The sequence below is a fragment of the Eretmochelys imbricata genome, chromosome 2 (genome assembly GCF_965152235.1).
Source record: "Eretmochelys imbricata isolate rEreImb1 chromosome 2, rEreImb1.hap1, whole genome shotgun sequence".
In the NCBI taxonomy this organism is placed as follows: Eukaryota; Metazoa; Chordata; order Testudines; family Cheloniidae; genus Eretmochelys; species Eretmochelys imbricata.
In genome coordinates this window covers 21692585-21714971 of record NC_135573.1, presented here as the reverse complement: position 1 = coordinate 21714971, position 22387 = coordinate 21692585, and the positions used below count along the sequence as shown (strand labels likewise).

Sequence of the window (22387 nt, the reverse complement as noted above, 5' to 3'; positions counted from 1 at the left end):
CCTGGCAGGATCCAAGTATTGAGGGGCTTAGTGTGGGGGGATCCAGGTCACAGTGTTCTGTGTGGGGCAATCTGGGTGCAGGTGGCTTGGTGACGGGTCTGGGTACAAGGGGGATCTGGATGCACAGGGGCTTGTTGGGGGATTCTGGGTGTAGGGATGGAGGTTTAGATACAGAGGGGTTGGGCTGGGTGGGGGGGTTGGCCAGACCAGGGTCAGCGTCTCATACAGTGAACACTTCCCCTGCAGCCAGGGAGCGATGAGGGCAGGAAGCGGGTGGGGGTGGGGGAGGGGTGAGGTGGAGCTTCCTGCAGCCAGGGTAGGTTCCAGGGGTGGGTCTGATCCGACTGTGGCCTTGGGAGTGGCCACTGGACGGGAAGAGGAAGTCCCATTCCCCAGCTCAGCCAAGATTAGCAGCTAGAGTCTGGTGCCCGGTAGGAGCCACCAGCTGGGGCATCCCCAGCCCTGTCCCTCCCCAGCTACTTCAATAGCAAGTGAGAGGGACAGAGAGAGCCCAGCCCTGTCCCACAAGGTGGCGATTTACATTCCCCCGCGCTGCTCCTGACACCCAAACCAAATGCGCCCCTCCAACCCTGACTGCTCCCCAGAAGGGATGCATGAATCAGTTTTTCTGTGGGGTAAAATCTGTGGGGGACACTAATTCTGCACTTGCGTAGAATTCCTCCAGGAGTATATAATTACACATGTACTGTACGTGCCTAACATTTTTCAGAATCAGGGCTAATAATGCTCATGATAGCTAAACAATTTCTCACATATTCTGGATGTAACTGGGGTTTATTATCTACTTGCTATATGTCAATAATTCCCATGAATGTTACTGGTCACTGTGCTCTGAGGAGAAACAGAAACATCTTACTGTGAAAGATGCAAGCTTCTCTAGAACTAATCAGGAGAGCCACAAAACAGCAACATAATGATTGTGACATAATGATGTGCTCTTGGGCAAATTACTTAATCTATGTTTATCAGTTTCTCTGTGTGCAAAATAGGAATATTACTAATTAATTACATCACAGGAGTGCTGTGAGGATTGAATAATGTTTGTACAGCACTTACATAAGTGCTAAGTATTACTGATTCTACATTAGTTACTTTGAACTTTTCCCTTGCTCTCCAAATTTTAACTCCTTTCAGATTATGTTTTATTTATTTATTTTATTTATTAAACCTCCTGTGGAAGAGGTGGGGGTTCTTTCTTTTTAAAACAAACTAAGATCTATGCTTTATTAACATAGTAAAATACCATTATAATATCACAAAACTGCTGATTTGAGCAAATTCATATTTTTTGTTTGGAAAACCAAAATATCTTTAATTTTACAGAGGTCCAATAAAAAGGAGTTGGACTGAATACTTGTTTCTTGAATATTCACTGGCCACTGTAGTTGGGAAGGAGCTTTTGGCCAAGAATTTTTGTCATAGAGTTCCAAGTTTGCACATAATGATGTAAATCTAAATAAAGGTAAGAACTCTATTAACTGTACGTCTACTGTTAGTACATCAACTAACAGAGAGTCAGCTAAGGGCCTAATCCTGCAAACATCTATGGACATACTTAACTTTACACAGGTGAAAAGCACATAAAGATGATTGAATTAAAGCCGGCTTCTAATTCTCCCTGGTGGTGCTCAACCCCCGCTCAGCCCCAGACCCTGCCCCCATCACTTCCCGCCCCACCCCTGTCCCTCCTCTTCCCACCCTTTCCTCCAAGCGTGTCTTGTCCCCACTCATCTCACTCCCTCCCAGTGCCTCCTGCATGCCGCTAAACAGCTGTTCTGAGGCGTGCAGGAGGCACTGGGAGGCAGGGGGAGGAGTTGATCAGTGGGGCCTGTGGCCCTGGACATGACTCGCGGACCCCAGTTTAAGAACTACTGAACTCAAATGTTTACAGAATCAAGGCCACATGAATATTTGGTGTAGGCTGACAGAGGTAATCACAAAGTGAGAGAGTTACATAGATAATGGAAGTCAATACTGGCCTCCTTCAACACAAAAAACACCCAGAAAACTTCCCCCTCCCTTACGTTAGAACTTGCCATGGCCAGTTTTACATACAGAAGTTTTTTGCAAAAAGGATGCCCTTTCATGTATTTTTGTGACCAGCTAATCACTGTGCACAGGAAGACGTAATATTGGGTACAAAGAATTCGGATTTTGCAGAGAACTCTGCAATACTAAAGAAAGTTTCTGGTATTTTTATAGTTGCTAATTTCAGCAGAAAATTGTTTTTGTTATAACTTCAGTATTCCTAAAAACTCTGGCTGTTAAAATCCATTTTTAAAAATGTACAACATCATAACAAAACCATATATGCATGATTTATAAGAGAAATTACCTTTTTAACACCGGTTTTGACTGCTCTCTCTATTACATCCAAAAAGTCATCTGCAAAAGTAAAAATTTGGTAAATTAAGGTCCAGTTCTTAACACATAATTTAACTTGCACATTCCTTTGCTATAAAGTCATTTATGTACAGTTAGTAATATGCTTAACATGATCTGAATAATCTTTGGACACATACAATTAGTTAATCTTTAGGAAGGCAAATAGGAGGATGATGCAAATGACTAAGAACCGGATCTAAAACCCATTTAAGTTAATGGGATGTTTTCCATAGACTTCAATGGGATTTGGATCAGGCCCTAGTTACATAAATGCCTCTCTTGTCTTGAGCTCTATGTCTGACAACTGTGTTTGCTGAAAGTAGTAGGTATAGTGGGTCACTGTGCCCCAGCACACCAACAGCCCGATAGCTCACTCCGCCTGCATAGATCCCCATCTGCTGAGTTGTCTCTACGGGTAGAGACTGTGTCGCTTAACGAGTCTGTAAGTAGCTGTAGGCCAACTAACCCCACCGATTTTCTGTTCCTGCCTCAAGAGCTGAGCTGTCTGCATGGTCAGTCAATACTTGTTCTCCAATATTGAAATTAAATCCAAATGAAAGACTGCAGTTAAATGAAATACTGCTTATTTAAGGAACAGAAAAGAATGAAAATGAATTACAAGTTCTTTGGGAAGTGGGGAAATTGTCTAATTTCCTTTTAGCTTCTCTAAATAACTCTTCTTTCGAGTTGGTTGGAAAAAGGGTCAGTATATTTCATGAAAATTTTCAAAAGAAACTAAAGGTTATTTAAAAAAAAACAAAAGAAGTTTTGTTTCGGGGTTGAGGGAACCACTCTTTCTTTTTTTTTTAAAAATTTCCCCCACTGTTTTCCATTAGAAAGGGAGACGAGAGAATAAAAAAAAAAGTGAAAGAAAGTGGAATTTTCGCCACCAAACAAAAAACGGAAAAAATTTAGTCAAAAAGCCATTTATAAAAAAAAGATCTGGTTCTACTCTGTATTTTATTACAATGTTATTTTATAACTTTGTATATTTCTTACAGCCATACTGCTCAGCTACTTTATCCTTCCACCTCATAAAACAGCAATAGACTGAGGGAAATGATCTTCAGGAATCTAAACAAAATAATACTTACTTGTATTTTGAATATGCTCCTATCATTTGCCCATGTACCATAAAAACAAATTACAAGCTTTACTAAATAGACCAATGAAAGATTAAAAACTCTGCCATAAATGCAACTCCTGCGGACATGACAAAGTTGATTCCTGTGAATCTGTAGCATACAGAAATGCACTCTAAAAACCTGTGTGTATTTCATATGCACTGCTGTTTAACTTTGATGTATTATGCTTAATATGGTATGAATAGTCTTTGGACCTAAATAATTGGCTAGCTAGAACAAAGTGAAGCCAGCTGTCTTGTCTTCAGCAGAACAGGTGGACTGGATTAGAGTTTAAGTTCCCACAAACTAAAAAAAAAAGTAGATAGTAGGAAAACATTGGAATTAAAATATACAGCATATAATATGCTGCACTGTGCCTTCCTTTTAGAAGGACAAAGGAAAACGTCTCTGCTACAAAGGAAGTGACCATCTGAAAGATTTATTGTGTGTGAGTATAAGAAAAAACATCCAAATTGTACCATAATACAATTTACTTTATCTGGTTTCTTTAATTATGCCTGGGGGAATTCTGTGCCACTGTGCATGCATAGAATTAATGTTCCCCGCAGATTTATTTGCTTCACTGCAGAAAAATGACTCTCTGACAGGGAAGCAACAGGAAGCTGCAAGAGCAGTCACACACCACTCCCTAGCTGCGCAGGTACATTGTTTCAAGCACATGGTGGAGAGGTAAATCACTGCAGGGCTGGGGAAACCCCAGCCAGTAGCTCCTACCCTGAGCCGGGATCAGCTGTTAGCCCAGGCTAGGCTGGGCTGGAGGCAGGAGATGACAGGCCTTCCTCTTCCTCTGTAAGGAGTGGCTGGGGCTGTGTCAGACCCACCCCCAGAAACCTCCCCCAGCTACATGAAACTCGGCATCCTCCCCTGCTTCCATCACTCCTCAGCTGCCAGGAAGGGGGTCACTGTATAGGGAGCTGCTCCCCCATCTACCCAATCCCCATGCATCTGGACTCCCATACCCAGACACCCTGACCAAGCCTCACCCCAGACATCCAGAACCCCCCTAGTCTTCCATACCCAAACCCCACCACATTGAACCTCAACCCCTGCATCTGGAGCCCCCCTGCACCCAGACCTCCTGCCTCAGGACCCCCATCCCTGCACCCAGACCACCCCCCACTCCACTGAGCTCCTTGCACCTAAACCCCCACGGCACCAAGCCCCATTCCCCCAGCACCCAGACTCCCCTGCTGAGCCCCCCATACCCATATCCCTCTGCTGAGCCCCAACCACCTTCACCTGGAAGCCCCTGCACCTGGAACTCCTCCCAACAAGCCTCTGTGCATCCAGATTCCTCCCACACTTAGAACACCCCCCCACTGAGCTGCCTGCAACCAGACTGTTCCACACAGAATCCTCTCACCCCACACCTGGATCCCTCCACACTAAGCCCCTCCACACTTGGATCCTGCCTAGTTGAACCTGCCTGCTCCACACCTGGCACAGAGGGGCAGGCCCAGGCCTTGTGCTGTGTCAGGGCTGGATGCAACCTCATCACTAAATCCATGCCCTGACGATTAGGGGTGGGGAGCCTGTGGAGTGATTTCCTACCTTCGTACACAGCCAGTGGCCTGCGCTCCCCACTGCCATGCTGGAGCCTCTGCATTTATTTATTGACAAATAAAACTTGCAGAATTTTAAAATCTTGTGCACATAATTTTTAGGAGCAGAATTTGTAACCTTTTGGCACAGAATGCCCTCAGGAGTATTTAATACAAGGATTAAGTTAGGCACATGACTGAAAATAACTTGCATTTTCCTATGCCACCAGAAGCAGGTGTTCCTCACACTCTCTTAAAATTCCTCTGAGGACTAATCAGAGAGGAGCATCATACCAATAAAAAGGAAGAAAAACCCAGAACAAAGAAAAATAGAAGAAAATTTGCTCCATGTCAGGATTGAAATTATAATTATCTGGAATTCATGTCAGTACATTGTATAAAACCTCACACCTAAAATTTCTGAATCCCCCTGTTTTTTGAAAGAAGAGAGTGGAAAAGAAAAGGAATGTGTAGGAGAGAATTCCCCAACAAATATGAAATTAATGCCCTGTAGTACAATGTATCACAAAATAATTCACATGGAAGCTAAAGAGAAAAAGAAGCTTGAAGATTTATAGAAAGAAATCTTGACTGTTATTACTAATAAATATTTACTGAGAGACAGTGTGTACAACTCTGTACATACACAATAGAAGTAATGGACCTTGTCACATAAAACTTACAATATAAACCAGACAGACACTACAGTCTAAACACATAGGACAGGACCCTCAGCTAGGCCACATCAGAGTAGCTCCACTGATTACAATGGAGTTACACCAAAGTATACCAGCTGATGATCTGACCCACAAAATAGAATCATAGAACAGAATATCAGGGTTGGAAGGGACCCCAGAAGGTCATCTAGTCCAACCCCCTGCTCGAAGCAGGAGCAATTCCCAGTTAAATCATCCCAGCCAGGGCTTTGTCAAGCCTGACCTTAAAAACCTGACAAAGGCTGGAATACAAAGGCTGGAAAAAATACAAAGGCTGGAAGTCTAAACTCAGATCTGTCTGCATAACCTTGTAAAACCACCGCGGAAAGACTTTACCAAAATGTTCAGCTACTTAGATTTGAATCTGTATGGAAGTTATACTACAAAACATACATGTTCTAATTAGAAGGTATAAACATGTATTTTTAAAGCACCAACCTCACTTTGGACACTATAGAAATAAGTAACAACTAGGTGAAAGCCTATTGCTGTTGTATGGGTGTAAGTAAGTGTAAAAAAGTAGAAAATGTCTGAGAACTTGAATATTGGACATTAATATACCACAAATTCCAGCGATGATTGAACCTGGTGATATACTAAACAAGAAGAAGAGGAGTACTAGTGGCACCTTAGAGACTAACCAATTTATTATTATTGGTTAGTCTTTAAGGTGCCACTAGTACTCCTTTTCTTTTTGCGAATACAGACTAACAGGGCTGCTACTCTGAAAACTAAACAAGAAGAGCTCTCAACCATGCTTGTAGCAGATTCCATCATTTCACACTAAGCTTAGAATCATAGGGTTAGAAGGCACCGCAAGGGTCTAGTAATCTAACCCCATGCCAATAACCCTGTTACTTCCCTCTGAAGCACCTGGCATTGGCCACTGTCAGAAGACAGGATACTGGGTGAGACGGACCATTGGTCTGATCCAGTATGGCTGTTCTTATGCCAAGATGCAGGATTTATTGTGTCTAAGCCATCTATGACAGATGGGAATCCAGCTTCCTTTTGAAAGCCTCCAGTGAAGGAGTTTCCACAACCTCCCGAGACAGGCTGTTCCATTGTCTTACTGTTTTTACAGTTAGGAAATTTTTCCTGAGATTTAATCTAAGCTTCAGAATGACACTCCCGGAATCTCATAATACAGATAATAATGCTTAGATACTATAAGCAACTGATGAGAAAAAAAGATGAATATTTCGTATTTACTGTTCAGGTAAGAAATCGGATTTCCTTGAATCTGTCAAAAGTTACGTTTACCTTGATGTTTCCGTGTACCTCTGTAAATGCCTCTGAACATAGGATCTGTCAAGTTAATACCAATATCTGCAGTGAGAAAAACAATGCAGGCTGAATTAGCTGTTATAGTCTTTCTATTTCCCCATGTAGCTCAACAGAGTCGGTATTGAAAGTAAGCCACGGAGAAACAGATATATCTTTGTGTACATGATGGTTCTGAGGGGCCCCAGATACCACAGAGATAGAGAGATAGTTTAAAGCTTAAGCATGGGTTTTCTTCAACCATCCTGAAGTTTCACTTCTTAGGCTTGAGAGAATGACAAATTGTGGCCTGTTTGGGAATAAGCATCAGGCTCGTGCTACCTTATAAACATTTTAAAAACCCGACTCCACCTACAGCAAAGCAAACACCTAAATGATAAGCCTCCTAGGGAACGGTGTGTATTGGCACATCTCCAGCAGTGCTCCCTCGTGCCAGCCCAGGGAAAGAGGCAGCATCTCCCGCACCTGCTGGGTAAGGGGCAGGCCAGGCAGCTTCTCCAAGCCCGCCAGCCTCCCCTCCCGAGCCCCGGCCCCCGGGACAACCCGCAGGGCAGAAAGACGAGGCGGCGGGGGAAACATCGCTTATGGGACCAGCTTCTGCCCGTGAACGAGACAAGCTCTTGGGCGCACGCAGAAGGCCGGCGCCGGCGGCCCCGCACACTGGAGCCCTCTGCCCGGGATCCGCACGCCCCACGGCCCCAGACCTCGCGCCGCCGCCGCGCCCATCCCCCTCACCGATGAATTTAAAGCGGCTCATGGCGGCCGCAGCTCCGCCTCCTCCCTGTCCCGGGCCGGCGGAAGGAAAGGAGCAAGCGCCCGGCCTGAGCGTCGCGGGCTCCTCCCCCTTCCCGTCGGCCCACGCGCCCCCTTGGCGAGGGTGAGGGCCGAAGGCCAAGATGGCGGCGTACCTAACGCACCAGCAGAAGGTGCTGCGGCTCTACAAGCGGGCGATGCGCCAGCTCGAGTCCTGGTGCATCCAGCGGTGAGCGCGGGGCGCGGGTGGGTCTTGGGGCCCCTACGAGCCGCCCTCGGCCCTGCTGGGGGGAGACTCCCGCAGCGCCGCGCACGGTCCCCGCGCCGGAGCGGCCTCTTAGCGCCCCCTGAGCCGTCTCCGTGGGGGGCTGGGCGCCAGGCAGGGCTTGAGCTGGTGCCTCAGGCTGCTGCCTTTCCCATCCCCCGCCGCCCGCCCCCGGGGCGCTCATCCCTCCGCAGCGCGAGCTCCTGGCCGCGCAGGCCTCTGGGCCTGAGCGCTGACACCTCGGGCCCCTTTCCCCTCCCCGGGGGCCGGTGTGGGGCGGGCGGGCCGGAGGTGAGCTGGGGGCTGGGGCCGCTGAGCGGGGAGGTCGCTGTCTGCGCCCACGGGTGACGTTTCTGACGCCAGTAACGGTCAGTAATAAACGGGTGGAAGGCGGGTGGGTGTGAGGTGGGATCGGGCTGGGGCTGGGCGGGAAAGGAAAGGGCATTAAAACGAGACGGGTCAGTACAGGCTTCAGCCCATCTCCACTCGCTGGAAGATCTCTGGCATTGGCGATGTGCTAAAGCCTCTTTTATTCAGTCTTACTTGACTTTGAACTTTTCCGTGGCTTTAAAATTTTCAGTTTAAACAGTAGTCTGCTGTATTAATACCCAGCTCTAAACTAGCCCTTTCCATCCAGAGTCTTGGAAAAGGTTTGTGAAGGCTGTCTATATCCTTATCCCCACTTAACAGATGGGGAAACCTGAGGCACAGACTCGACAGGATTTACCCCACGTCACCCAGCAGATTAGTGACAGAGCCAGGAATAGAATCCAGGTCTCCTGAATTCCACTCCAGTGCTGTGTCCACTACATCATGGAATATTAGGTGTGGTGGATTCTCCATCACTTGTGGCCTTCAAATCAGGACTCCCTATTCTTTTCAAAGATACGCTATTGCTCAAACAAGTTACAGGTTTGATGCAGAAATTACTAGGTGAGACTATATGGCAGCAGTGGGCAACCTGCGGTCCATCCGGGTAATCCACTGGTGGGCCACGAGGCTGTGTTTACATTGACTGTCCTCAGGCACGGCCTCCCACAGCTCCCAGCGGACGCAGTTCGCCGTTCCTGGCCAATAGAAGCTGCAGGAAGCGGCGCAGGCTGTAGCAACATGCTGGCCACCGTGAACTGCATCCACTGGGAGCTACGGGTGGTCATGCCTGTGGACGGTCAATGTAAACGCTGTCTCATGGTGTACCAGCAGATTACCCTGATGGGCTGCAGGATGCCCATCACTGCTCTATGGTCTCTGTTCTGCAGAAGATCAGATTAGATTAACATAATGGTCCCTTCTGGCCTTAATCTGTTTCTATTACAGTAGTGTCCAGTGGCCTCAGTCAGGATCATCAGGGCCCTACTGTGCTGGTTGATGTACAAATACTTAGATGTTCTCTGCCCAAAAGGGTTTACAACTTTTTTAGGGTAGGTTGCTTATTACTAACAAACTTTTGCATTCCAATAAGCCAAAAGGCTCCTATCAAAATCATGGCTCAGTTGTGCCGTCTGCATTACAAACATGGATAAAGAGAGAGTCCCTGCCCAGAGTCTAAAAAAAATACAGGAGCAGACAAAGGATTAGGGATGGGGATATAACCTAAAAATAACTGAAATGGCCACAGTTTTGTTACTTGCATAACAGGCAGCATGAGAGAGTGCAGAAAATTTAAGGGAGAAGCTTATCCGTGGGCAGTGTCTCAAGTGCTAGAGCAGGGCAAATTGTGAAGGCCTTAAAGATAAAGACAAGAACTATTGTTTGATACAAGAATGAAGAAGGAGCCAGTGCAGGGATTAGGTTAGTGCAATGATGTTTTAAGTGGTGAGCCAGGAAAACTATCATAGCATCAGCATTTCAAATAAACTTGAGTTCAATTTGCAATCAAGCTCAGGGAGGTTGCAGTAGTCAAGGTGCAAGATTATGGGAGTTCTGGTGATGCGGACAGAGAGGACATACAGAATTGAGGAGATGTTATGAAGGAATTGGCTAGACAGCACCTGGATGGGTCAAACTGCAGAAAGGGCTTAACTTGTTTATAACTAGATAAAGGGTTTGACTCATTTCAGACTAGACCATAAACAAGGAGAACCTACTGTAGACATCCAATGACTAGATGACGCAAGGAAGCTCTTCCATCCCTGAGTTCCATGAAGAATGGTGATAATGATGTGAATTCTCAAAAGGTCAAGGGCAAGTCTTTTAGTTTGTGGTGAGGAAACTTCTAATATTCCCGTACTAGAAAACAATGCAGAAAACAACCCTGATATTTATACCACTAGAAATATTGCACATTTGTATCTATAGGGACAATTATCGATTCTTTGCCTGTGTGCTGAGAGAACGGTTCGAACAACACAAAAATGAGAAGGATATGATGAAAGCAACAAAACTGCTGAGAGCTGCTGAGGAAGAACTTTGGGCAAACCAGCATCCTCAACCTTACATCTTCCCTGATTCTCCAGGAGGCACATCTTATGAGAGATATGAATGTTACAAGGTAGGTAGGCTCTAAAGTAGTATCAATGGAATGTTTGGCCTATGTTGTTCTCTCCTGTCTTAATGAGTTGTCTCTTGTTCTGTTGGGAGTGGAAGATGGGAATTTCAAGCACTGTTTATAATGTCTTGCTCTTTTGCTGGTCTGTCAGGACTCTAGTTTCAGTTTGGTCTATTGACGGATCTCTATTTCAGTTCCCAATTGCCTTACTCCGCTAATATTATAAACTAGGTTTGTAGATGTTCAGAAGATGCTTTGTAGATCTTAATTATAGGTTTGCTACTTGAATACTATAGTATGATGGGCACTAAGAAAAACTGTGAAGTTAATAAAAAAATTAAAAATAAAGTTCTTATGTGAACTCTAAGTCTGATCTCTTTTTGTTTGTTATATGTATTACAATAAGACTATAGTTCTGTATGGTACAACCGAGATTCATCCTTTCTTACATCAGTAAATAGGATTTGGCAGAGAGGATAGTGGCCATCCAGATAAATCCAGCAGGATGTTCCATGCATAAAGGGTAGCAAGAAAGAAACAAATGGAAAACAAGGCTGATGGCCGTGGGAATCGAACGGCAACCTGATAAACAAATAAATACATAAGAAAGGGAAGAGCTGTGAAACATCTTGAAAGCAAGAACAAAAAAGAAGCTTGAATTTGCTGTGATGGAAGGATTCAAAGGGGGTTGGGCTTACATGATCAATGCAAAAGACCAGCTGTGCTTTGAACAGACTTGGGAGGGACATGGGTTGTGGGAAGCTAGAGAGGAGGTTACAATAATCAAGGTTGAGGGGGTCTTAACAATATGCACAGAAGACAGTCAATTTGGGAAATGATATGGCGGGAGAAGCAACAGGATTTGTACATGGCCTGGATGTGAGGGAGAAGGAATCAATGATGCCCAGGTCATAGGCCTGAGCGATAGGGAGGATGATAGTGGTGTCAACAGTGACAGAATCAAAACAATGGGAATTGTTTATCATGAAAGAAAAACAGAGAAGGTACATCTCAACATAATTGTTTTTAAAATGTCTCTCTTCTCTTTGGCTAAATCCCAAGTAGAACCATAATTGCTGGGGATGAGGCTAGATGGACAGCACTGGCTGTCTGAAAAGGAATCAGCTACTTCAGAAAGCAGTTGCCCAAAGAGCCCAGGAAAGGGGAGACTTGCCTATGTCTTCCTCACCTCTCAAGAGATGACAGTTTCCAGGGTGGGACTCCTGGCCTGGGAATGGACTGTTTTTTCTCTCCTAAAAAAATACCACAGCTGGGTGGGAGTTTGCTGCAGAGTTTATACCCCTCTGATTAACTGCAGGTTTTTTTTTTTTTAAAGGGTCAGTAACAGGCTCACGAAAGCTCACTCCATCTTTTTCATTGTTCTTCCCTTGGTATATTATCACTTTGCTGCAGGGGTCTGTCCCCAAATTGTGGGTTGAGGGATTTGGCAAGAGCTGAAAATCTTATGTAAATTTATACTCCAGTGTTGTAAGGAAGACAGACCCCAGAGTAGGAATATTAACATGAGAACTTTTTAACAGTGTTCGCATGTGTCAAGATTCCTTCCCCACTCTGAACTCTAGGGTACAGATGTGGGGACCTGCATGAAAAACCCCCTAAGCTTATTTTTACCAGCTTAGGTTAAAATTTCCCCAAAGTACAAACTATTTTACCTTTTGTCCCTGGACTTTATTGCTGCCACCACCAAGCGTCTAACAAATATAACCAGGAAAGAGCCCACTTGAAAACCTTTCCCCCCGCAAGCCCTACACCCCCTTTCCTGGGGAAGGCTTGATAAAAATCCTCACCAATTTGCATGGGTGAACACAGACCCAAACCCTTGGATCTTAAGAACAATGAAAAAGCAATCTTCTTAGAAGAAGAATTTTAATTAAAGAAAAAAAAAATCACGTCTGTAAAATCAGGATGGTAAATAGATTACAGGGTAATCAGATTCAAAACATAGAGAATCCCTCTAGGCAAAACCTTAAGTTACAAAAAGACCCAAAAGCAGGAATATACATTCCATTCAGCACAACTTATTTTACCAGCCATTTAAACAAAACAGAATCTAACACATATCTAACTAGATTGCTTATTGACTTTTTACAGGAGTTCTGACCTGCATTCCTGCTCTGGTCCTGGCAAAAACAACCCACAGACCAAGAGAACCCTTTGTTTCTCCCCCCCCCTCCAGCTTTGAAAGTATCTAGTCTCCTCATTGGTCATTTTGGTCAGGTGCCAGCGAGGTTGTCTTAGCTTCTTAACCCTTTACAGGTGAAAGGGTTTTTCCTCTGGCCAGGTGGGATTTAAAGGTGTTTACCCTTCCCTTTATATTTATGACAGCATGTGTTTCCTGTTGCTGTGCATTGAGAATTTATAAAGAATTCAAGACACAAAAGTAAAGCTAGGTCTATATTCTAGTTTTAATTAAGGATAAATGTGTACCAAGTATCTGAATTCTTTGTGCCTAGAGACTTAAACAAAAATGTGCACTTCCCATGTTCTGAGTTGTAAGAACCACAACTTAAATAGCTTATCCGCTTTTCCCAAAATTCTGATTTGATTTAAGATGAAGCATGCAAAGCTTCAACCTGAACACTTTTGTTTGCATGTGCAAAAAAACTATTGCACTTAGAATGGATTCATTAATGACTCCATCATGGTTGAACATTGTATATGTAGCTAACTGTCTGGTCTGATGCATTGCACAGTTTTTCAAATCCCATTTTCTTAAAGTGTATTTCCTGGGAGAAGGTTAAATTGTCCATTGTTGAGATTCAAGCACTTTGTATAGTAACTGATTGGAACAAATAGCAGCAAAAATGCTGTTTAAGGGGACACCATCAATTTAGAAGTGGCACTTTTGCTGAGAGCTTATTTGGAGGTAAGTAACACGTAAGACAACAAACTGAAAGGGGTTAGAGAAACAGGTTTTTCTTATCTTTTTCGTTTTTACTTTGTGCACTTGATAGCACTAGCCCGTTTCATTGTTTCCTCTGTATAGTCCCTTTTCTCCTCTTGATGATGTGCATCTTTCACCCTGCAACAGAGAAGGAAAATATTTACAACAGGAACTTGTACCATATAACAATTCTCCTGAGGTCTTGGACAGGTGTAGTCCTTGGAACTATGATTTTATCTCTCTCCTGGGGGGCTTCTGTGCATCCTACTTGGAGCCCAGAAGATACATCCACCTTTTAATCCAGATATACCACCTCGTCTCGACTAGACATCACTTCAGAGTTCAGGTTGTGCTATAATCTTCTGGATATGTGATTGCTGAGCACACAAGCAGAAATAAACTGAACGTTGGACCACTGTGTTATAATTATATTTTGCCTTCATCACTTCATCTGGTTTGCATCACAGATGCTGGTAACTAAACCCCAAATTTAGGAGGACATGAGTTTTTTGTTTTTTATTTTAAATTACACCTCTTCTGTAACTGTTAACTCATAGTATAAGCAATTGGCATTCTTTCAAGGGGAAAGATGAAAGTAATTGGCCTAGTGGACAGAACACTGGACTGGGACTCAGGACGCCTGGGTTCTATTTCCAGCTCTGCCACCTAAGGGTGCTTGCTAAGGGTGACCTTAAGCAAGCCACTTCACCTTGCTGTGGCTCCATTTCCCTTTCTGTGAAATGGAGTTTAAAAATACTGACCTCCTTTGTAAAGCACTTTGAGATCTACATCTGAAAAGTACTATATAAGAGGTAGTATTATGTAATGCTTTGCTTTATGGGCCACTTGCCAATGTCCTATTAATGTGATTGCCTAAGCTGTGTTGCTGTATAGTCTGTAGTTTCTCATATCTAGTGCTTGGATTTTTGACAGGCTCCTGAGTGGTGCTTGGATTTCTGGCATCCTTCTGAGAAGGCAATGTATCCTGATTACTTCTCCAAAAGAGAGCAGTGGAAGAGGCTGCAGTTAGAAAGCTGGGAAAAAGAGGTCAGTACTATTTTACTGTGGAGCGAAGCTCAGTTAGTTTGACTCTGTGCTTTCAAAGAAGCAAACAATGTATTCCAGACTCCAACTGGGTGACAAACACTTTAAAAGTGATTACTTGATTTCGGCATGATACTTAAATTTCCCTACAGAATTCTTAATTAGACTACTCCCAGTAAAGTTGTTAGTTCTGTAATACTGACAGCTTTCCATATGCAGATATCTTAATGACACACAACTTCATAAGGACTCCAAAGGATCATTTCAGAGTTAAAGCTGCAATTATATCCTTGTCTCATCCTCTAGTGTACCGGGTGCAACACTTAGCCACAAAAGTTGTAAGTGTCACACTGGGACAAATAGGACAGTAACTCTATTATATAATATTATTTTATTATTATTGTACTATACCTTTTGTGGGTAGAAGCTCTGAAGAAATAGGTACATGCTTTTGCAAAGCTCATTTTGTCAACATGCTTTTAAAGAATTCAGAACCATCTTGGGCCATTTTTCATTTAGTTTTCAGGAGAAAAAAAGTTGCTAATTATGTTGAAATCTTGAACTTTTTCCAAACATTAATGTTTAGGCAAATGGAGTGGATTTGTGACTATGCCATTACATAGAGGTGGTGAAGCTGACCTTAACACTAGGTTTCACATTCTTAACTTCAAAAACAATCAGCTCAAAATAACAGAAATGGGAGCTGAGGCTCTTGACTCCATATAGAATGTTTCATGTTTTAAAAAGGTTTTATCCTGCAAGGACATTAGAGCAAGTCCATTAAAGGCAATGGAAAGACACTTACTGAGTCCAGTGGTGCTGGTTTGGGTCGCTAATATTTATTAAAGTATCTGATAGGCTTCCAAAGCAGAGGGAGGATACTTATTACCTGTAACAAATAATGGAATAAGCTTCTGTTTAAAATATTGCTTTGTCATTAATAAGTTTTAACTTAAGTTATTGTAGGGGTAGAAGATCTGTGACTGAAATTGCAAATGAGCACTAGATAGTGCAGTCAACCTAAATGAGGGAATTTTATTTGTATTGACTCTATCCTGTTCATGGAGTCAGTTCTTCATTTGGTTATAGTTGTGACAGAAGGAAGTGTTCTGGGCCTATATTTGAGAGCAAAGCAAAATACCAAATGAAACAAACCAGGATTCAAGACTTAGGTATACTGGGTGAAATTTGTTTTCTTGTATGTTTTAGGTTAAGCAGCTAGAAGATGAAACTCCACCTGGTGGTCCTTTGAATGAAGCCTTGCCCCCAGCTCGCAAAGAAGGGCATCTGCCACCTCTGTGGTGGCATCATGTAACCAGACCCCGAGAACGGCCAATGTAAAAGAATCCGTGCATGAACAAGAGAATTACACTCAAGTGGTTTGTTCTCTACGACCAGTAGGAATTCCATGTAACATGCACTACTGTACTTAATGCACAATAAAACTAAAACAAACATGAATATACTTTGGATGGGATTTGGTGATATTCTACCTTAACTCTAGCATCAAAACTACCTATCGTACAGTAGAATCTCAGTTACAAACACCTCAGGAATGGAGGTTGTTTGAAAGAACATTTGTTCATATTACGAAAGTTTACAGCTGAACATGTATTTAATACAACTTTGAAACTTTACTATGCAGCAGAAAAATGCTACTTTCCCTTTATTTTTTTAGTTTAACAGTACTGTACTTGATTTTGTTCCCTCTGTGGTTGCCCGATTGCATACTTCTGGTTCCAAATGAAGTGTGTGGTTGACTGGTCAGTTTGTAACTCTGGTGTTTGTATCTGTGAGGTTCTACTGTAGTGTGTAGGCATCTGTATCTTCACACATCATTTGGGGCCTGTAGGTCAGATGCCTTTTTTTTCAGCCAAGTACACAACATTTTAGTTGGATGCTGTGCATCCCTCTGCACTGACATCTTCCTGTAAAATGTTAATTCTGCTTCTGAAATGTTAATTTCTGGCCTTCTCTAGGTTGATTGGAAGATGGTGGAGGTAAAGGATGGCTGAAGGAGGCTTTTATTTAAGTTAAATAGGTGCCAAGTTCTCAACAGTGATGAGCAATCTCTAACCCTCTTAGTAGCTGAACTTTCACTCATGCCTTGTGTTATCATTCACACTAGCTCTTCCCTCCTAGACAGGACATGAATTTCAAAGGTGAAAGACAAGCAGAAAAAGATGTGCAGGCTGCCTCTATACAATGAAGCAGAAGAAAAGATCGCAAGCCCTGCTCTCTTCCCTTTGATGTTTTGCTTTAAGACACTGCACTTAGCAACTAACTGGCAAGATAGAATAAACTAAAATGTTAGTACTTTTCCAAAAATGCATTTGGATATCAGCAATTTTATGTAGTACTGCAAACTATGGGTGCATCTCTAGTAAGCTAGTTGTATTATTTTTCTTTCACATTAGAGTGCTTGTGAGCCTTCTACTGATTTGGCTAAATGGGCTACAAGTGATTTTGATTTTTTTAAAACAACCAAACTGCAAAGAATCATTTTAATGGTATTTGGCTTAATGCAGCAGTCTCCTCTGCTGGAAGAAGTCCTAGTTTCAAGCACTGGAAATATGACTTGTTTATCTTATTAAATGTGTTAATCGGCAGGGCAATCCAGATGCTCTTGCATTCACTAAGGTACCTAAGTTACATTAAGGAAAATGTAATGTAAATGCTAGATGCAAGTTTATGCACCTGTACCAACATTATCTATGTAAGGTATCACTTTTCCTTCTCTGAAACTGGCCCATGGTGTTCTTTGATGTGGTACAACTGAGCCATTCTTCATCAGCCAAGCACAAATCCTTTTTTCCCTTAATCCCCTCTAGCATTACCATGCAGTGCCAGCAGGTGGACATGTTTAGAGAACTGATTGCCTCACTATCAATTCTGTTTATTCATTTGAAAGAGTAGCCCCCTCCAGGCAGTATACTATCTTAGCTACTCTTTCATTAACACATAACAAATGGAAAAAAACTTACAGCAAGGAAGATTCTCCTGTGAGAATTCTAAGAATCTCCATCTCTCTGCAGCAATGGCCTATAAGGGGAAAAAGGAAAGAGTTCCCCTCTAATAGGAATAGGATGTCCTGGGTGGGGCTCTGAGCACCAGTTGCCCACTTCAGAGAAGGAAAAATGTTGGCTAGGTAATTTGTGCTTGTGTTAGTGTAGAATCACAGCCATTCAAATTGTCCATTGGAGTCAGCATGCTGCCACTGTGAGCAATTAGGCAGCTGGGAGTGTTTCTTGAATGAAAGCTGCTGCTGGGCTGAATAAAATGGTATGCAAGTCTGTTTTGGCACTCATGAAGGAAAAGGGAAAAGCTTTATCACACTTATGTGTATTCCAGAAATGTGGGTGATCCTTGGGCCATGTAGGTTGATGTAATGAGCTAGGTTGCACTGGTAAGAAAAGAAATAGGCAGGCAGGGGTTAGACCACACTGACCCAACGGAGGCCTAAACAGGCTTCCTGGCCCTGGGGGGAAATAGGAGTTAGAATGCTGTGCTGTATGTGGCACACCTTGGGGAATTCTGCACCAAAAATTGTTGACAATTCTTAAAATTTTATCTTATTTGTAAAACATGTCAGTTTTAATTATTTTGGTAACTTATATTCACTAACCTATTTTGAAATATTTAATAGACAACAAAAAAGATTCCTTACCTAGACATAGTAATACAGAACTTTAATAATTCATTTAAACTACAGTACAGAAACATATTTCCCATGCCCCTCAGAACCAGTGCAAAGGCTTGGGGGAGTCAGGGGTAACAAAGGAGGGAGAGGGAACTGATAGTGAACCTAGAAGGTGTGGGTGAGAGAAGTATGGAACAGGTTTTTTTGTGGGGGGATTGTTAGTGAGTTGGGGAGCCTCCCCCATGCACATGCTAGCTAACCCCTAGTCTCCCATTCAGTCATGCACCTCTGCCTGTCTCATGTGTCCTTGCACACTCACTCAGCCACTCCATCCCCAGGTATCCTTGCAGCCCTCTCCCCATGTAACCCTGCAGCATCTACTTCTATTCAGCCCTGACTCAGTGCTGTCACCCCATTAGCTCCCATGCTCCCACTCCAGTCTGTCCTGCCCACTAGCCCTTCTGAGTCCATGTCTGTGTGACACACACCCTGCCCCCCAGTGCCCCAAACTGTCCATCCTCCCCATAGTCCATGTCTCATCACCTGGACCAGTGTGTGGCTGCTTTGGCCCTGAGACAGCTGTCCTCTCTTCTGGGGCCACAGCAGCCCCTGGTGGGGAAAAATATGTAAGTGCAGCACCTCCCCAGCAAAATACATTATTCTGCAGTGGGGAAAAGAAAACTCTGTAGGGGACATGAATTCTGCATGTGTGAACTGGTACAGCATTCTCCCAGGAGTAATAATATGGGGTGGGGGATAGCAGTGGTAAAATGACACTGGCCCAGGCCATGTATGAGGGGAATACAGGGCTCACCACCACCACCAGGCTGGCAATACGGCCCAAGCAGTTCTACTGCCTCACCGAGGGGGAAAAAAAATCTGCATGGGGAAGTGGCAGGCTGCAGTAACCCACAGGTGCAGGAACAGAGAACAGGCTTACTGGACCAAACTCTCAGGCTAGCCTAACGGAATAGTAACAACTGGTACCAAATATGAGGCATCCGAGCTATGTGTGGGGTGAGGGAGTTAATGTGGCATTGGTGTTGGAGCCTGTAGGCATCAGGACTGCCCAGCAGAGGGGGAAGAGTGAGAGGTTCAAGATACTGACCATAACAAGAACTCACTAAAGCTCTTCGTGGAGCAATTACTGACTCACAGCAGTCGGAAAGGGACGGGGAAATCTTGCTCAGTGGATTTTTCCAGCGTCTTGAAGCTGCTCCTGTACTATATTTCACACTCTTGAGCTTGTTGATTCCAAAATGCCAGGTCCTACTGAATTTCCATTCTGAGCTGCTTAAGGCTTGCCTGCTACGTTACTGCAGTTGGTGTCAGCCTTTGCTACCGTGTTTCACCTTGGCAGGAGCACCAACGATGCAAAGCCTCCTGGGTTTGGAGATTCTGGAAAGCTGGTTCTTGTAGCTGACTTTCTTCCCCAAACAGTTTTAGCCCTGCCTTGGTACCATAATATGCCGCTGGGCTGTGAGCAGAAGCCCTTTTGATCTTAAATGGACTTGCTACTGTACTGTGCTTTCTCTTAAATACCAGTTTCACGCAGACTCCTGTCATCAAAAAGCCTCTCTCTACAGCAGGGCACAGAAGACAGGGAGCCAACTTAAGTGCCTGCCTGGAAACAGAGCCATAGTCCTGCTCGTTGGAGCAGAGAGTAAGACTAAGTTTTCTGATTGCTCCACCTGCTGGCACTATTTGTGAAACTAGAGAGGAGTTGAAAAAAACCTGTTAGGACTCTGAGGAGAACCCAGTTGCAAGAGATCATGGTGCATCAGGTGCCCAGAAGCGAGAAGTGTCTGTCTGTCTCTCTCTCTCAAACTAGCTCCTGGCAACTTAATGGGAGAAATTAAAATCTTCATGTGCATGTTGTCTTGGCATCTAGATTGTGAATGCAATCAAATCCAAAAATGCATGATTAGTGTTTTGCAACATGTGATCTTGGAAATGGGTTGTAGCTGGAGCTGATCGGAGAATTTGGACATGTTTGAAGTAGACATTTTTGCAGAAAGCTGATACTGTTTTAGCTCTAAAAGCATTGTGCCTTCCAAGGCACAGTCTGTACATCCACCAGAAACACTAGGCATCACCCTAGCAGCATCCTTTACCACTGTTTGTTGCAATCATGGTAAAGGACAGAAGGTCGGTCCAGCTCCATATCAGGCACTGAAGGTATTCTAACCAAACTGGTCTAGGAAGATGGAGGTAAGTCAGTATCTAACAGTAGCTTCTAGTATAGCCCCTCTTGTTCTCACCTAGGCTGGTGTTGCAGGGGAGAAGTGAAGGATGTGAGTTCTAACCAGGGTGCACAAGATTAGAGATGAGGATAAAGCTGATTGATAGAACTATGATTGGGTGTCTAGCCTGCAATGTAAATAGAGAATAAAGTAGCAAAGCACACAAAAATGAAGCTTGTGTAAGAGCAACAGATTCATGTGGGGAAATAATCCAAGTAATTTAACTGAAATGTCATCTCCACAATCTTTGCATGCAATATAATTGTGTGCATCAAGATATTACCCCACTTTGTCTCTCATCTCCAGAGTCAGACATTTATAGATTTTAAGGCCAGACAGGACCATCTTGTGCAACCTCTATATCACAGGCCACAGAATTTCCTCCAGTTATCCCACTATTGAGTCCTATAATTGTTTGACTAAAGCATATTTTCCAGAAAGGCCTCCAGTCTTGAAGATTTCAAGAGATGGAGGATCCACCACTTGCTTTAATAGTTTGTTCCAATGGTTAATCACCCTTATTCATAAAAAGTGGCATTTATAATATGAATGTATGTGGCTTTAACATCCAGCTGTTGACTGGGTTATGCCTTTCTCCAGAACCTGAGTCTCTTGACTACGGCATCAGGCTTTATCCACTGTTCCACAATGCCTCCCTTAGACTTGAATACACTGGCACTGCTTAACTAAAATTGACTTATCTGCCTTTGAAATTCATATACATTTTAGCTTTTCTGTGGTACACCCTGTTGAAGAGTACTCACCTTCCACAGAACAGGGCCCTTCCCCCTCCAGCAGGTGGTCTGTGCCCCATTCCAGCACTCCTCTCCAACATGACCACAACTCTCTCTCTCTCTCTCTCTCTCACATATGACCCCTGATCTTTAGCACAGAACTGTTCCGCACATACACAGGATGTTCCTCTTCCCCCTTTAGCCTCTGGTGCAGTTCCCTGCTATGTCTTGGGCTGCGGGAGGAGGTGGCTGTCACTGACAGGGCTGTTGTAGAGATGACTTGTTCATAACAGGAGTCCCAGCTAAGCCTTTACTCATGCATTTGTAAAGCACTCCTTGCCATAGCTAGGTTCTTTGTAGCACAGCAGCTCTAATAATTGCAGCAAAATTTTGGAAGTTAGCCAGTCCAAAATCATACATTCCAGGGTCAGAAGGGAGGGACCATTGTGATTATCTAATCTGACTCCTGCATAACACAGACCATAGGACTCGGATGAATTTATTCCTGTTTGAATTAGAACAGATCTTTTAGAAAAACATCAAATCCTTATTTAAAAATGGCCAGTGATGGAAAATCCACCATGACCCTTGGTAAATTGTTCCAATGATTTATTACCCTAATTATTAAAAAATGTCCTTTATTACTCGTCTGAATTTATTTAGCTTCAATTTCTAGACATTGGATCATGTTACACCTTTTTCTGATAAACTGAAGAGCCTGCTATCATCAAATTTCTGTTCCCCATGTAAGTATTTACATAATGATCAAGTCACCCCTTAATCTGGTAAACTACACAGATTGCACTCCTGTAAGCTATCACTATATGGTAAGTTTTCCATTCTCATAGCTTTCTCTCAACTTCAATTTATCAACATCCCTTTTGAATTGTGGACACCAAAACTGGGTACAGTATTGCAATAGCTGTTCCACTAGTGCTAACTACAAAGGTAATATAACCTCCCTACGCCTACTTGAGATGCCTGTTTATATATCCAAGGATTGCATTAGCCCTTTTGGCCACCAGGTTTGCACTGGGAACTAATGTTCACCTGATTAGCCACTAGAAGCACAAAGTCCTTTCAAGAGTCCCCCATCCTAAAGAATGGCCTATATTCTTTGATCCTAGATATATACATTTACATAGGTGGTATTCAAACACCTTTGTTTGTGCCCAGTTTATCGAACATTCCAGATTACTTCATCATCTTAATTATTTACCATA

General features: G+C 43.5%; 2 protein-coding genes across 5 annotated transcripts in view; one reads left to right on the top strand and one right to left on the bottom strand.

The window, feature by feature from the left end:
* The window catches only part of TATDN1 (TatD DNase domain containing 1), a 29515-nt gene extending 21591 nt beyond the window's left edge, over positions 1-7924 (bottom strand). The window contains exons 1-3 of one of the 3 annotated variants that reach the window (XM_077809812.1): positions 7828-7924; positions 7072-7137; positions 2357-2406 (exon numbers count right to left, since the gene is read on the bottom strand). In XM_077809812.1, coding sequence (XP_077665938.1) covers positions 2357-2406; positions 7072-7137; positions 7828-7849 — 138 coding nt within the window. In that variant the 5' untranslated portion in view covers positions 7850-7924. Of the gene's footprint in view, positions 1-2356; positions 2407-7071; positions 7138-7557; positions 7729-7827 lie in introns of those variants that run through there. The other 2 variants (XM_077809813.1, XM_077809814.1) reach the window with 2 other exon arrangements.
* On the top strand, positions 7918-16008 carry NDUFB9 (NADH:ubiquinone oxidoreductase subunit B9). 2 transcript variants are annotated; one of them, XM_077809816.1, is made up of 5 exons: positions 7956-8074; positions 10171-10313; positions 10409-10601; positions 14437-14550; positions 15757-16008. In XM_077809816.1, exons 2-5 carry the CDS (start codon positions 10252-10254, stop codon positions 15886-15888), a joined length of 501 nt encoding a protein of 166 aa, XP_077665942.1. In that variant the 5' UTR covers positions 7956-8074; positions 10171-10251; the 3' UTR covers positions 15889-16008. The 2 variants fall into 2 exon arrangements, with proteins under 2 accessions (XP_077665941.1, XP_077665942.1); XM_077809815.1 differs by lacking the exon at positions 10171-10313 and having other exon boundaries at positions 7918-8074.
* The last annotated feature ends 6379 nt before the right edge of the window (positions 16009-22387 follow it).